We start from the raw sequence: 16488 nt of genomic DNA on the forward strand, positions 1-16488 counted from the left end.
TTTTTTTGTAATGAATATTCCCTGACATTCTAGAAACATTGAATATTCCAATTCCTAATTATTATTATTATTATAATTATTATTATTATTATCATTGTTATTATTATTATTATTATTATTATTAATTGCTAAGCTACAACCCTAGTTGGAAAAGCAGAATGCTATAAGCCCAGGGGCTCCAATGGGGAAAATAGCCCAGTGAGGAAAGGAAACCAGGAAAAATAAAATATTTTAAGGAAAGTAACATTAAAATATTTATCTCTTACATAAACTATAAAAACTTTAACAAAACAAAAGGAAGATAAATTAGATATAATAGTGTGCCAGAGTGTACCCTCAGGCAAGAGAAGTCTAACCCAAGACAGTGGAAGACCATGGTACAGAGGCTATGGCACTACCCAAGACTTCTCCTAGAAGAGCTGCTTACCATAGCTAACTAATGAGTTTCTTCTACCTTTACCAAGAGGAAAGTACCCACTGAACAATTACTCACTAATTATTGTCTGCTTCTGTCTCACACTTTTCTATCAATACTTCTATACATTTGCAAGTGATTCATTTCTCAAAAAGTATTAATACCTCATCTCACCAATCACTGTTTTCCTCGTGTTCCCTGCTCTCCGATTCACCATAGCACCATCCGCTGACCCTATGACCCACTTCACAAATTTCACGAACCATTCGTCTACTCTATCTACTCTTGTATTCTAAACATTTTCACACTTTTCTCTCTAACTTCAAGTAACAGTATATTCGTCCAAACTTCATCTTCAACCAAACAATGGTCATATATTCTCCAGTCACTTGTCGTTTAACCATTACATCTATAAACTGCCTATTATATCTACTGTGTACCAGGGAAAGAAGTGCAAACTCATTTCTCCACCTTTCTCATTACCTGTTACTGTGTACTAAATTCAGTATATATTTGTGGGCTGGATATTATTATAACTTCACCAGTTCCACGAGACAGAACTAAGCATATTGATATAGAATCAAGGAGACTAACATAGGGGTGGAAAGACATTGTAAAATGGCCAAAAAAATACATAAGAAAGGTTGCCTTAACCCGTGAGAAGGAATGACGTCACTTATAGAATATCTAAAGGCTTAAAGGTTGTTTATAAGTACAGAGGTAACGGAAAGGTCACTGTACTTCTCCACAAAGTCTTTGAGATTGAATATATTCTTCTATGATAAGCTCCAGAAACTCATCTTCCCCCAATATAGGACCAAGGGAAACCAAATAGTGACTGCTCATGACTCAGCAGGTAGAAATATGCTCATACCCAGCTCACAGGGATAATAATGCTCTGCTTTGCCTTAAAATCATGCCTTAAGCAGGGTTTGAACTCAAGCTCAACATCTGGCCCATCCCATGCAGAGGCCCACTTCTACTCAAAGCCTAGCCACTAAACTCCAAAAAATACGAAAGCGGCCACTTCAGCACCGTAGGCTTGACTTGTGTTTCCTGAGTTGTAGATTATCCTGCAACCGCTACCCAATAAGTTTTCCAACTGCTATAAATACAAAGGTGCCGGTTTAATATGTGGCCTACATTTCGAATATGGTCTATGAAATTCTATCTGTTTTAGTATGTGGCCTAACCTAACCTAACCTAAATTAACCTAACATAAGCCAGGTAGGCCACATACTAAACCAGAATAAAAAAGGTAGGCCACACACTAAACCGGCACCAATACAAATCTCTCGAAGTATACTTACCGTGCACGCAGGCTGACACCACGGCTCACCGTCGATCTGCATGGGGAACTTCTTGCGGGTTCTGACGACCACCGAGGAGCACTGGGCAAGCCGGCGACCCGAGCCTCTGAGTCCCGTTCTCACTTGGCCCATGTGTAGGCAGCTCTCGAAACCGATGACCTCGATCAGCTTGTCACCAATATCTGAAACATTTTATGAATTTATATAGATTTGTCGATATGTATGTTTGTATATTCTTCTAAATATAAACTATTTGCCCTAATAGAGGATGGCTCCAGGTAAACATGGGATCAAAGTCTCTGATATATTCATCATTTTAGGAATCATAGATGAATTCCCTATGTAGAAATATTCCATCAGTACGTCTCACGCATCAACACAGTACTATCGATCTACATACGCTGTTCCTTCAGCCAATTCAGCCCTTCTTTTCCGATACCTCTTCAGTACCATATAGTTATAGTATTATTCCCCTATGATCTGTCTCACTTCCTAAATGAAAAAAAAATCTACATAATAAATGTTATATCTTTATACTTCATACAATCACTGATATATTCTTCTCAGAATGATTATTCCCTCACATATTCCTACGAAATCTTTTCCTTTCAGATATATACACCTTAGCAACTTGATTATGTTCCACAGCCCTTCTACAGCACCACAATTGTAATTTAGTTAACTTCTGATATCATTCCATAGAATGAGAGTAGAGGGTAGAGAGTAGAGGTCCCCTTTTTTGTTTTGTTTCTTGTTGATGTCGGCTACCCCCCAAAATTGGGGGAAGTGCCTTTGGTATATGTATGTATCATTCCATTATCCAAAGTCTTTACTTTCTTCTTTACACCCTTTAACGTCATCGCTGTAAGCATTCTATTCTTAACACTAACATTAGTCGGTGTTACTATAGCGTGATTCCTACGCTCATTTTCTGTTCCTACCTCTATATGGGGATTCCAATCTACTATAGGGTGATTCCTACCAAGCAAACAACCAAATAATGAGTTATTACAAGAGTAATACCTCAATTAACCCTTTTACCCCCAAAGGACGTACTGGTACGTTTCACAAAACTCATCCCTTTACCCCCATGGACGTACCGGTACGTCCTTGCAAAAAAATGCTATAAAAAATTTATTTTTCATATTTTTGATAATTTTTTTGAAAAATTCAGGCATTTTCCAAGAGAATGAGACCAACCTGACCTCTCTATGACAAAAATTAAGGCTGTTAGAGCAATTTAAATAAAATATACTGCAAAATGTGCTGGGGAAAAAATAACCCCTTGGGGGTTAAGGGTTGGAAATTTCCAAAGAGCCCGGGGGTAAAAGGGTTAAGCATTACCAAACCAACTACATAAGGAAACGGTGTAAACAAAACGACCATTTTACCTAACCTAACCAAACCTAAAGTGCGTTTTATGGATTTTTCAGCATGTTTTATAGAATAGATTAAAATAGCATCAAGAAGTATGTCTTATCTATCCTCCTTCGGTAGGAATCACCTCATACCCGAAAAACAGGGTACGAATCACACTATAGTAGCACCCATTAGTCATTATTGCATCATTTAATCTGTATCGTATTTACCACCTCCTGTCAAAAACTCTTCAAAGCACTCTACATTAACGCTGGATTGAGTTCTTTTCACTTGGCATCTCTCTTTTTGCATATATTATCATAAAATCTATCTCTTATCAAATAGTTCCCAACAGCACAACTATTTTTTTACGGTACCTGATTTCATAATGAAATCTCCGCTTTTTTCATATTCTTCATAAACTCTTTCCACTTGAGCATTTTTTAAATCCTGCAGTATCTTTCAACAAGACTATTTTACATCCATCCTTTCCTTATACACTACATTAATCTCACATCTTACTTATCAAACTCCCTTTTCAGAATTACTGTACATTTATAGCTACATTCAGATTCTTCTTCTCTAAACAAAACAACGAATATACTCTAGTAAATGTTTAGTTTTCATTATAATCATGAGTTAGTTTGACTAGAAAACTAGATGACATTTTTTTTTATTAACATTTGGTATAATTGAAGGAATTATCCTTAAATAAGTTTAGAAAATTAGAACAAGATAAATTTTATGAAGCCGAAGAGCTAGAAGTAAAAGACCAAGGGGATGTACAAATATAAAAATTGACTGAAAGAGAAAATGATTGAACTGAAGGAGTGTTATAAAACATTTAGTACCATTTACAGTTTGCTACCAAAGGCGAGTAACAAAACAGGGCATGTCTAAGGGACACTCTCACCTTGGATAGCAGTGCTGAGATCAGCAGAAGTGAAGGACGAAGTGGATAGTTCTCTTTCCCGGTCTTTCTTCTTTTTACTTTTACTGGTTTTGTGTCTTTTCTTAAGGGTGTTGTCGCCCCACATGTTGGAGCCTCCGTGGGTGTACGGGATATTCAGCAACGCTATGCCCTGTAGAGATGGCCCATTCGACAGGTCGAGGGATACTCCGTCACACTGTTGAGAGATTTTAAAGATTAGTGATTGTCATGGTAATATCTTCTTTTATTGGATATTTGTAATTTGCTCTATATATTAGATTTAATGAACTGTCAAAAGAAAATTTATCTTAAATAACTTTAGTGGTGTGTAAGAAGGCTCTGAGCTACAATACTATAATAGATACTGAAACAGATTTAGGGATTGTTATAATTTTGAACATTTACTTTTGTTGGATTTTAGTAACTTGCTCTAAAGCTTAGATATTATATAATGAATCAAAAAATAAGATTTACTAATGAAGGAATATCTATACAGTATTATATATTTTAAGAGAAAATAACATTATTATTGTTTGATGCAGAAATAAATCTAAATATTTGGGTTTCAATAAAATTATCCAATACTTCATTTCAATTACTGTTTTGACTAAAATATCTTAACACATATTCCTAAAAAATGCTGAAACTATTATGAATAATGATAAAAACTAGATAAAAACAATAAGCATAAGAAACCTAAATTAAAATTTTCCCATTCAATATGTGAAAGCATAATAAATATATTTTGAAAATTCCTTCTTTAATACTGTGATTCAAAGATTCCTACAACGTACAAGCTAAAATTAGTAAACTCTTGTGAGGAAAGAATGACAGAAAAAATATGACAAAAACTGGAGGAAATAATAAGTATAAGAAACCAAAGTTAAAATTTTGCTATTCGATGGTGTGAATTCGTAATATATGTCAAAAATTTCTTTTCTAATACTGTGATTAAAAGATAGCTACAGTACTACGTACGAGTTAAAAATGGTAAACTCTTGTGAGGAAAAAACTAAAATATAAAATACATTAACTTTAAAATTCCATTACAATAATATCCCAACAAAAGATGGTGTCTCAAGTAAGAGAAAATTTCATTAATTGCCCACCATTATATCTATATCTTCGTGGAGATTTTTACAAGACGCGGCAAAGGTTTCCGACGTGGCATACTCGAAGTACCATAACTTGTTCTTCATGCGGCTGTTGAACTTTTCTGGATTTCTTTCTCTTTCAAGATGGAATTTCACACAAATAGCGGCATCCTGTGGATATGAAACTTGAATTAGCACTGAATAATATATGGAAAGAATGATGGGAATAACGCTATGAGACAGATAAAGACCACCATGGATACAAGAGCACACTGACGTAATAAAGACCACCATGGATACAAGAGCACACTGACGTAATAAAGACCACCATGGATACAAGAGCACACTGACGTAATAAAGACCACCGTGGATACAAGAGCACACTGACGTAATAAAGACCACCATGGATACAAGAGCACACTGACGTAATAAAGACCACCATGGATACAAGAGCACACTGACGTAATAAAGACCACCATGGATACAAGAGCACACTGACGTAATAAAGACCACCGTGGATACAAGAGCACACTGACGTAATAAAGACCACCATGGATACAAGAGCACACTGACGTAATAAAGACCACCATGGATACAAGAGCACACTGACGTAATAAAGACCACCGTGGATACAAGAGCACACTGACGTAATAAAGACCACCATGGATACAAGAGCACACTGACGTAAAGTAGAGGATATTCTAACATGTAAGAAAAAGAAATAGACATGGGTAGGACATGTAATGGAAATGACAGATGATAGAGGGATATTAAGAATAACAGAATGTGTTCCTAGAGTTCACAAAAGAAGCAGAGGAAGGGAGAGAAGATGATAGATTGACGAGCTAATAAAATTTGCGGGTGTGGACTGGTATAGAAAGATCATAAACAGTATATAATTATAGACAGTACTGCACTCTACTGTATATCAAAATCTGAAATTTCTTGATAATCTACTATTATGTAAAGCAATAATTTTAACACTTTTTATTAACTTTCATTTGACTAAATCTAGGAAACCAGTCTTCATCTTATCCCCCAATTTAACTCCAATTTGTAGCCTTAAATTAGTTTTTGTTAGAACAGCACATCACTTACCACACCTATGCTGAAGTAATTGTTGATGATGTTGTACGGGATCTTATCTCCAACTTTGTCGATATCGTCTTGCGTACCCATCTGCTCGGAGACTTCAATGTGCCATCTGTCCATCATGACCACGGAGGATTTTTCTATTTTCTTTTGGAAGACACAACGGATGTTGTTGCGTACAGACGCAGAAAGTTAAGGTCAGGAATGATGAAGGTGGTGCAAGAGATAATGATGACGATTCAAAAGGTGATAACACGGTGGTGTAAAATGTAGTGATACCATGGAATCAGCTTAATATAAAAGTATATTAGTAAATATTACTGTTTTAACCCTTTTACCCCCAAAGGACGTACTGGTACGTTTCACAAAAGCCATCCCTTTACCCCCATGGACGTACCGGTATGTCCTTGCAAAAAAATGCTATAAAAATTAGTTTTTCATATTTTTTGATATTTTTTTTGAGAAAATTCAGGCATTTTCCAAGAGAATGAGACCAACCTGACCTCTCTATGACAAAAATTAAGGCTGTTAGAGCAATTTAAATATACTGCAAAATGTGCTTGGAAAAAAATAACCCCCTGGAGGTTAAGGGTGGGAAATTTCCAAATACCCCGGGGGTAAAAGGGTTAACTGTGGTGTCATGGCTGAAACTCATGTACAGTTGGACACAGGAGTTCCTAGCAGGCCTCCCTCGGAAGTAGTGCATCCTGTCGCACCCTTAGAGAGCAGCGAGTAACCAAACAGATAGTGTACGGAGAGATAGCAAAGGAGGTGGTTGGGGTTAAACATAGGAACTCCCCATACAGTAAGGGTGTGGCTGTGTGCATTTCCTCTGAACAAGGTGTATCAGGAAATTCTGTGTTAAACTGTACATGTAGGTAAAATAGTTATCATAAATGGGACGTATTCTACTTTAAAGAAAATAATTTTGTAGAAAAAATACATATTTATTCAATCTTTACTTCATATATTCTTTGATTGTCATTCCTACACTTTTTTTTTTTTTAAATTTTTACTTGCGAATCTTTATCTATTCTTTGGATCTGGTATAATGGTGTCCTTGCTCAATTCATTAACTGTAATTCATATATTTACAAGTATTATTTGATGATTTTTATACTTATTCTCTTTTATCTATCTTAACCCTTTTACCCTCAAAGGACGTACTGCTACGTTTCACAAAAGCCATCCCTTTACCCCCATGGACGTACCGGTACGTCCTTGCAAAAAAAATCCTATAAAAAATTTTTTTTTCATATTTTTGATAATTTTTTGAGAAAATTCAGGCATTTTCCAAGAGAATGAGACCAACCTGACCTCTCTATGACAAAAATTAAGGCTGTTAGAGCAATTTAAAAAAAATATACTGCAAAATGTGCTGTGAAAAAAATAACCCCTTGGGGGTTAAGGGTTGGAAATTTCCAAATACCTCGGGGGTAAAAGGGTTAAAATTTCCTTTCATCCACTAATCTAGATTTCAAATAACAATGCTGTATCAATCAAACCATACGCAACTTGCACCTCAAGATGCACTCCTATAAAAGGTATGCACGGTAGTCGCAATAACCTAATTTGAAAACCATCCACAAAGCTAGAAGTCTCTCCTTACCTTCAAGACCTTATGCAGACTTTCTCCTTCGTAGCCGCCGCCCCAACGCAGACAACGCGCCAAGTCGTTGCCGGTTCCCAAAGGAATAATGCCGATGCACGGAGACTCGGTCCACTGGACTTTATCTGCGGTGGAAGATGTAACTCGGTGTTTATAGAGCATAATTCAAAAAGGAACTTCGTACTATTTACATAGTAGAGTGGAAGATGTAACTCGGTGTTTATAGAGCATAATTCAAAAAGGAACTTCGTACTATTTACACAGTAGAGTGGAAGATGTAACTCGGTGTTTATAGAGCATAATTCAAAAAGGAACTTCGTACTATTTACATAGTAGATCAGTGGAACTTCTTTAGTTCAAACTTGCAGTGAATGTTATGATGAATAGACTGACATGAGTCTCTCTTCATAGTTTATATGTGGCAGATCTATTTCAATATATTCACATCCTTTATTTGTGACTTCTCGTATAGTTTATTCATTTCCTTATTTCCTGTCCTCACTAGTATATTTCTACTGTTGGAGTCCTTGGACTTATAGCATCCTGCTTTTCCAACTAGGGTTGTGGCTTAGCTTATAATAACAATAATAATAATAATAATAATAATAATAATAATAATAATAATAATAATATGCCAGTTTGAATAGATTAGTAAAAGTGTTTCTAAATACGATAATACAGTAAAACTGATATAAGGGTAAATCTAAAGTATAATAGTAATAATTTGCCTTATTCTTTTTTAACAAATCCTTTGTGACTAAAGAAATTCATTGCTTAAAATTGTAGTTGGAGAATTACCCATCTGTTCGAGTATCCAACCGATTGTACCATCTCCACCACACACGATCACCCTGACGTTCGGCACGTCCTTGAATAGCTGAAGACCAGGCATTGGGCCGTCCTTTGCCAAGTTGTAGACTTGGCGTGGGTTTAGCAGGTACTGTAAACATAGAAAAAGATGCTAGAAATAGATTATCTAGTTGACTGTTAAAATGTAATAAGTACTGTATGTGTTTTATGTGGTGAGCCTAATCTTAACTAAAAGTAATTCAAAGCTCTTGGAATATCCTTAGATTATTAACCCTTTTACCACCGGGCTATTTGGAAATTTCCAACCCTCAACCCCCAAGGGGTTATTTTTTTCCCATCACATTTTGCAGTATAATTTTTTTAAATTGCTCTAACAAGCTTGATTTTTGTCATAGAGAGGTCAGGTTGGTCTCATTCTCTTGGAAAATGCCTGAAGTTTCTCAAAAAATTATCAAAAATATGCAAAAAAAAATTTAAATAGCATTTTTTTGCAAGGACGTACCGGTACGTCCATGGGGGTAAAGGGATGGCTTTTGTAAAACATACCAGTACGTCCTTTGGGGGTAAAAGGGTTAACATTATCATTTCATCCATTTATCAAACCTTATAACAAATTATTAGTACTTATTAGTGATGCTACAAATATGAAAAGAGTAAACCTCTATGTCATTAGTATTCGTTAGAGAAGTGTGTTGCTAAAAATTTAGCCAGGACAATAATCTGAACCCGGCCTGGACTCAAATGTTTGTTTAAAATTTAACACTGTTATGAAACATACATAAAATCTGCAATTTATCAAAACATACGCTACATGGGCATTAAATCTTATCATCAATAATTAATTTCTCTGACATCTATGAACCCTTTTACCCCCGGGCTATTTGGAAATTTCCAACCCTTAACCCCCAAGGGTTATTTTTTTTCAAACACATTTTGCAGTATATTTCTTTCAAATTGCTCTAACAGCCTTAATTTTCGTCATAGAGAGGTCAGGTTGGTCTCATTCTCTTGGAAAATGCCTGAAGTTTCTCAAAAAATTATCAAAAATATGAAAAAAAAATTTTTATAGCATTTTTTTGCAAGGATGTACCGGTACATCCATGGGGGTAAAGGGATGGCTTTTGTGAAACGTACCAGTACGTCCTTTGGGGGTAAAAGGGTTAACTTATTCCCATTGAGTATGTTTACTGCACTTATTAGTTTAAAGATAAGATTTTAGCATATATACTATGGTATTAGAGTACAGTATTAGAGTATATCTGTTATTACTATGATTTCTATTATATCTAATTAGTATTAAAAATCCTCAGTTATATACATTGTATGGTGCTATTATAGTATGCTATCTACCGTCGAATTTCTATTATAGTATGCTATCTACCGTCGAATTTCTACTATAGTATGGTATCTACCACAAAGTATGTTATCTACCGTCAATGTTAATCCTCCTGTTTGATGAGGATTATCAAACAGATTACTTACCACCTGTATGTTATCCTCATTGGACTTTAATGATAGTTTGATAATATTTATTGGCAGGACAACATGGATGTATAATTATAAGCAGTTTGTAGGTTACGCTAGGTTGGGTTAGGTTAGGTTGGGTTGAGTTAGGTTAGATTAGGTTAGGTTAATGTTAGGTTATCAAGTCAGTAGTGATCCTCCTTATTAGAGGCGGATTAGCAAGTAGACCGTATTTTTTAGGGACTGATGATAGGTATCATTATAGTCAGAGAGGGGTGGTAGATAGCAAAATCGGTGGTAGATAGCATACTATAATAGCACCCATTGTATATTTTAAAAATGCAGAAGCTTTCGCACATTTTACAAAGTGCCTCTTCAGGTGAAGAATACATGTGTTTTTTATTCTTCAGCTGAAGAATACATGTGTTTTTTATTCTTCAGCTGAAGAATACATGTGTTTTTTATTCTTCAGCTGAAGAATACATGTGTTTTTTATTCTTCAGCTGAAGAATACATGTGTTTTTTATTCTTCAGCTGATGAGGTACTTTGTAAAATGTGCGAAAGTTTCTGCATTTTTTTAATATACAATACCCAAGACTATTAGACATGGCATGGTGTTTTATTCAAGTTATTACATTTAATATCATTATTCTGTACCATTCAAAATATAGAAAATATTATACCTGTAGTATATTCTAACCACCCACCTATTCAAAACCTTGCGAATAACCTACAGCATCTATGAGCATCCAAAAACAAATACTAGTTATAATACACATCTGTTTTTTTCCATTTTAGATCAATATGAATTACCCATACGGAAACAGTATACATTCTTTCTTAACCCTTTTACCCTCAAAGGACGTACTGGTACGTTTCACAAAAGCCATCCCTTTACCCCCATGGACGTACCGGTACGTCCTTGCAAAAAAATGCTATAAATTTTTTTTTTTCATATTTTTGATAATCTTTTGAGAAAATTCAGGCATTTTCCAAGAGAATGAGACCAACCTGACCTCTCTATGGCAAATATTCAGGCTGTTAGAGCAATTTAAAAATAATATACTGCAAAATATGCTGGGAAAAAAATAACCCCGTGGGGGTTAAGGGTTGGAAATTTCCAAATAGCCTGGGGGTAAAAGGGTTAAAAGACTCACCTGAAATTTCCTGAGAATCCTGGCTCCTTGTCTCCCCCCGCTCTTGGGGTTGACAAAGACGGCCAGAGGCCGCGTTCCAGGGAGAGGCGTGATTTGGAAAGACATTGGTGATGAAACCTGGAATAGAACGATATAAAGATAAAATGGGTTTGAAGGATACCACAATAAAAGAGAAATAAATCCATAATAAGATGAAAATGTGAGAATATAAGATAATACGAGTCTAAAATCTTACTTTTTTTTTTTTACATTTCAGACTTATGCTATGTACTATTGTTCAAGATTTACGTTTTAAGCATAAAATCCATTTTTTCATTTATACATAAAAGAGTTAGTTCATTTTTTCATTTATACATAAAAGAGTTAGTTCATTTTTTCTCATTCTCTAATTCATTTCCTTTTCCACCTTATAATCAAGATATTGACAACTGTTTAAAACATATCTATTAAATACCTACAGTTCTGTCTCTATAATATAATTAATTATTTTAGTAAGAGAATTTAATTAAATTGTTAAAATACTGATAATGATAAAAGACCACCATGAAAACTAAATATGGCTTGTTAACATGACAATGTCATAACCAGTTTTTTGCAAATATTTTGCATAATTAATAATTCAACAATGAAATGTTGGCTTTATGTAATAACAGAGATGTGTGCCTACATTTATACATTGAAGGTATCCTTTCCCTATCAATACATACTATATACTGTATTCATATAATGTACTATGATTTCTTGGATAAACATAAAAGTAAACGTGCATTCTAAGGCAAAAATTAAAAACATGACAACTTTGACATTTTACATGTTGTCGGACCATACGTGTTTTTCATTGAAAATACGGGAAAACTTAAATACCCTCAATATCCTTGATAATTATAATACACAAGTAAACATGTACTGACCCCATCTATACATAAAATCCCTTATTGAAGCATTCTAATCTAAATTTCACTTTATATTCATAATTCAATTCCACAGAGTTATAAACAAAATGCACCACGTTCTAAAAGGTAGCTTAGAAATACCAACATAAATATATAACTGATTAATTAAGAAGTCGGGTAATCTAAATGAGTATTGCAGTGAAGTCTATATCACAACAAAGTTGATGAATACCTCAACATCGGAGGAACAGTACATACTCTGAACACCACAACACTGGGGGAACAATACACGCTTTATAATCATCAAAATTCTTAATGAAAACTTACAGTTCCTTCACTGAGTCCACCCGGCGTAGACTCTGATCGGTGCAAATCCTTTTTCTCTTTGGTTATGGATCTCTGTCTGTCGAGAATGATGGGACAAATTGCCGTCGGTGGCAGGACGTGGATTCTGTGTTCGCCGAACGTGCATTCCGGCTTCACTTGCGAGGCGCATCTGTTATGAAGCTGTAATTAAGGAAGTATTAGTAGATCTACTTTAATCATCCGTTATAGCTATTTTGTAACATTTTTCAAAATACAGTCAAGAATGGACAATTCTATCCTGTTCATAATACTAGGCAGGCAGTTAATTCTAATAGCCAGGCCTTCTCCATCACGAGGCTCAATACTACGCAGTACTCTAGAAGTTTTATTCCAGCTGTGACCAAGTTGTGGATTGATCTTCCTAATCGGGTGGTTGAATCAGTAGAACTTCAAAAGCTCAAAGTTGGAGAAAATGCTTTTTTGTTGACCAGGCGGACATGAGTCTTTTTATAGTTTATTTATGACATATTTGTTTTTGATGTTGTTGATAGTTTATTATATGACATGTCTGTTTTGACGTTGTTTCTTATTTTAGAATGATTTATTGTTAATTTGTTCTCTTCATTTATTCATTTCCTTATTTCCTTTCCTCATTGGGCTATTTTTCCCTGTTGGAGCCCCTGGGCTTATAGCATCTTGCTTTTCCAACTAGGGTTGTAGCTTGGATAGTAATAATAATAATAATAATAATTAGAAAGAAAAATCTTATACAATTAGAATGAAATCCCCGTTTGTAAATACAGTACATGGATAAGTAAGTAATTTAGTAAAGTACAAATATTGGGTGAATACTGAGTGTTATCTTCACTAACAAAACAAATTCAGTTGAGCTTTCGGTATTTTTGAGGCAAAGAACGAAATAAATGCTCCCAGCACTAGGCATCATGGCAAGGCAGCCACTCAACAAAATATAAATGGCAGGGATTTAATAAAAATTACACCTTGAGACTTACTGAGAAACCCAAAGGCTGCACTCTTCTGGTAAGTGCACAGGATAACGGGTGCTACTTTAGCGGGAGGTCTACTGCACTTTAGTGTGGGATCTACCTCCTGTTAGCACTTTAGCGTGAGGTCTACCTCCCGTAAGCAGTAACGATGACGGCTACCGCTGTTTAATCCTTCCCTCATCGACATCACACATTTCCATACATTTATTTTAATGATAAACAATTAATTTAAACATATCCTAGGAAAGACTGAATAGATGAGGAAGAAAGGTAAAAAATGGAAATGTTATCATAAATTTCCATACATTTATTCTAGCGATACACACTTCATACATCTTCTAAGAATGACACAAAGAGATCATTGGAATTTTTTCTCATCACCTTCCAGCAAAAGGTTATGTTAGGTTAGGTTAGGTTACACATAAATATGTTGTTTATGTCTGTATAACGGAAAAATTTCGGGGAGAGCAGGAGCGACAGGTCACGCGGTAGACCTCAGGTTTCCCGTTGGTAGGCTACATATGCCGGGAGACCTTACGCTAAAATAGCACTGGATAAAGATCACTGTATTTTTATAAAGTGACTCACCCTCAAATGACACCATCGGCAATGTAATCCCGTGATGCCGTTGTAACTCTTGATAGTCTTCTTGCAACGGGTGCATTTCCCCGGGCAGTTGCCTTCCACCCAGTGATGCAGCATCGAATGAGACGATCTCTTGCTCTTGACGTAAGTGGCGATGCACGAAGCGGGCGCTCTCTGGACACACCTTTCGTGCACCGTGTACTTGCAGACTGCAAAGCAATGGTAATTTCCTTGAAGATATAGTACAATGCATAATTAAGGTTTTATACTATTCCATGACAGCAAATTCAGTTTTATTAGGCTCTAAAAGTACGCTTGATTTCAATTATTATTAACATTATTGATACTTGCTACATCCACAATTGGGGAAACAATAATCTCACTTGGATAGAGTAAATTCCACTTGTTTCTACGACATTTGGCTTCAGATTACGTCGTTGAATGCAACTCTTTTGGTTTAATATCAAACCAATACAAGAGCTGCATAAGGTAATAAGTTAGGGATCGTGTCTGCAACATTTGACTTTAGATTACGACGCTGAATGAAACTCCTTTGTTTTAATATCATATTATTATTATTATTATTATTATTATTATTATTATTATTATTATTATTATTATTATTACTAGCCAAGCTACAACCCTAATTGGAAAAGCAGGATGCTATAATCTCAAGGGCTTCAAAAGGGAAAATATCCCAGTGAGAAAAGGAAATAAGGAAAAAAGGAGAACAGTGTGCCTGAGTGTACCATAGATTTTGCAAAGTTCAAACTTGCAGCAAATGTTTTTATGCTGAACAGGCTGACACAAGTCTATTCATAGTTTACATATGAAAGATCTTGTTTTCTTGTTGTTACTGTTCCTGAAATATTTTATTTTGATTGTCCATTTCTTCCCATATTTCCTTATTTTCTTTCCTCACTGGGCTATTTTTCCTCGTTGGAGTCCTTGGGATTTTAGCGTTGTGCCTTTCCAACAAGGGTTGTAGCTTAGCTAGTAGTAGTAGTAGTAGTAGTAGTAGTAGTAGTAACAACAACAACAACAACAACACCAAGAAGAAGAAGAAGAAGAAGAAGAAGAAAGAAAAAGAAAATTCTCCAAAAAAAAAAAATTTCTCGACATACTCACAAACGCACGAAAGACCTTTCTTTCCGAGTCCCATCAGCATATTCAGGCACAGATTACAATAGGCCGGTTTACTGAAGTGTTTTAATCTCCAGACATGATTTCCATCTTCTTTCATATTCTGAAAAAATAAAAAAAAAAATGATACTTCAATACCTGACTTTCCTGAAAATTCTAAAATATACTTTGTTTCCTGAAATCATGTAAATAACTGTGTTTATATTATATTCGAACCTAAGTTACAGCAGGCTTAACCCTTTTACCCCCAAAGGACATACTGGTACGTTTCACAAAACTCATCCCTTTACCACCATGGACGTACCAGTACGTCCTTGCAAAAAACTGCTATTTACAATATTTTTTTTTCATATTTTTGATAATTTTTTGAGAAACTTGAGGCTTTTTTCCAAGAGAATGAGACTGACCTGACTTCTCTATGATGAAAATTAAGGCTGTTAGAGCAATTTAAAAAAATATATACTGCAAAATGTGCTTGAAAAAAAATAACCCCTGGGGGTTAAGGGTTGGAAAGTTCAAATAAAAGGGTTAAGAATGGGTTGCGTACTGTGTTCTGTTTTAGGAAAATTTCAGTTAATATTAAAGATGTATATGGATACATTTCCTAAATTTATCATATGTACTGTATGAAATTTATGAACCTATTTATAAGAGTATTTACTATATATGTACTGAACAGTATTTGACACCTCTATAGGCTTTTATGAAACATGTTTTACTTCTAACATTTTCAACAGTATTTGACACCTCTATAGGCTTTCATGAAACATGTTTTACTTCTAACATTTTCAACAGTATTTGACACCTCTATAGGCTTTCATGAAACATGTTTTACTTCTAACATTTTCAACAGTATTTGACACCTCTATAGGCTTTCATGAAACATGTTTTACTTCTAACATTTTCAACAGTATTTGATATCTCTATAGGCTTTCATGAAACATGTTTTACCTCCAACATTTTCAACAGTATTTGACATCTCTATAGGCTTTCATGAAACCTTTTCTACTTCTAACAATTTCATGATTTATACATGTGAATTTGTTTCATGTTTTCCATTTTTATTTTTATATAACTTTCTCAAATTCATAATTTCAACACAAAACTGTAAAACATGCTGCACAAATTGAGTTAATTGTATCTATTACAAAATGGTGTACATATTTAGATTCAGTTAACCATAAAGTTACATGCGAACAAAAAAGGTTACAACTACTAAAAATATATGAAACAAATTTGACATTGAAAAAGAACATATTTTACTCATAACACTGGAAATACAGGGTGTCTCAAAAAAATGTACTCACTCTTT

The 16488-nt window shown here is 34.9% G+C and overlaps 1 protein-coding gene across 4 annotated transcripts in view; it reads right to left on the reverse strand.

The window, feature by feature from the left end:
- Positions 1 to 16488, reverse strand: part of Dgk (diacyl glycerol kinase 1) — a 58051-nt gene that overhangs the window by 7505 nt on the left and 34058 nt on the right. For all 4 annotated transcript variants that reach the window (XM_068369301.1, XM_068369300.1, XM_068369299.1 and 1 more), the window contains exons 10-19: positions 15162 to 15279; positions 14037 to 14242; positions 12463 to 12642; positions 11243 to 11359; positions 8609 to 8750; positions 7811 to 7935; positions 6208 to 6348; positions 5125 to 5280; positions 3998 to 4211; positions 1726 to 1907 (exon numbers count right to left, since the gene is read on the reverse strand). In XM_068369301.1, the coding sequence (XP_068225402.1) occupies positions 1726 to 1907; positions 3998 to 4211; positions 5125 to 5280; positions 6208 to 6348; positions 7811 to 7935; positions 8609 to 8750; positions 11243 to 11359; positions 12463 to 12642; positions 14037 to 14242; positions 15162 to 15279 (1581 nt within the window). The remainder of the gene's footprint in view (positions 1 to 1725; positions 1908 to 3997; positions 4212 to 5124; positions 5281 to 6207; positions 6349 to 7810; positions 7936 to 8608; positions 8751 to 11242; positions 11360 to 12462; positions 12643 to 14036; positions 14243 to 15161; positions 15280 to 16488) is intronic.

Source organism: Palaemon carinicauda, unplaced genomic scaffold (assembly GCF_036898095.1).
Source record: "Palaemon carinicauda isolate YSFRI2023 unplaced genomic scaffold, ASM3689809v2 scaffold472, whole genome shotgun sequence".
In the NCBI taxonomy this organism is placed as follows: domain Eukaryota; kingdom Metazoa; phylum Arthropoda; class Malacostraca; order Decapoda; family Palaemonidae; genus Palaemon; species Palaemon carinicauda.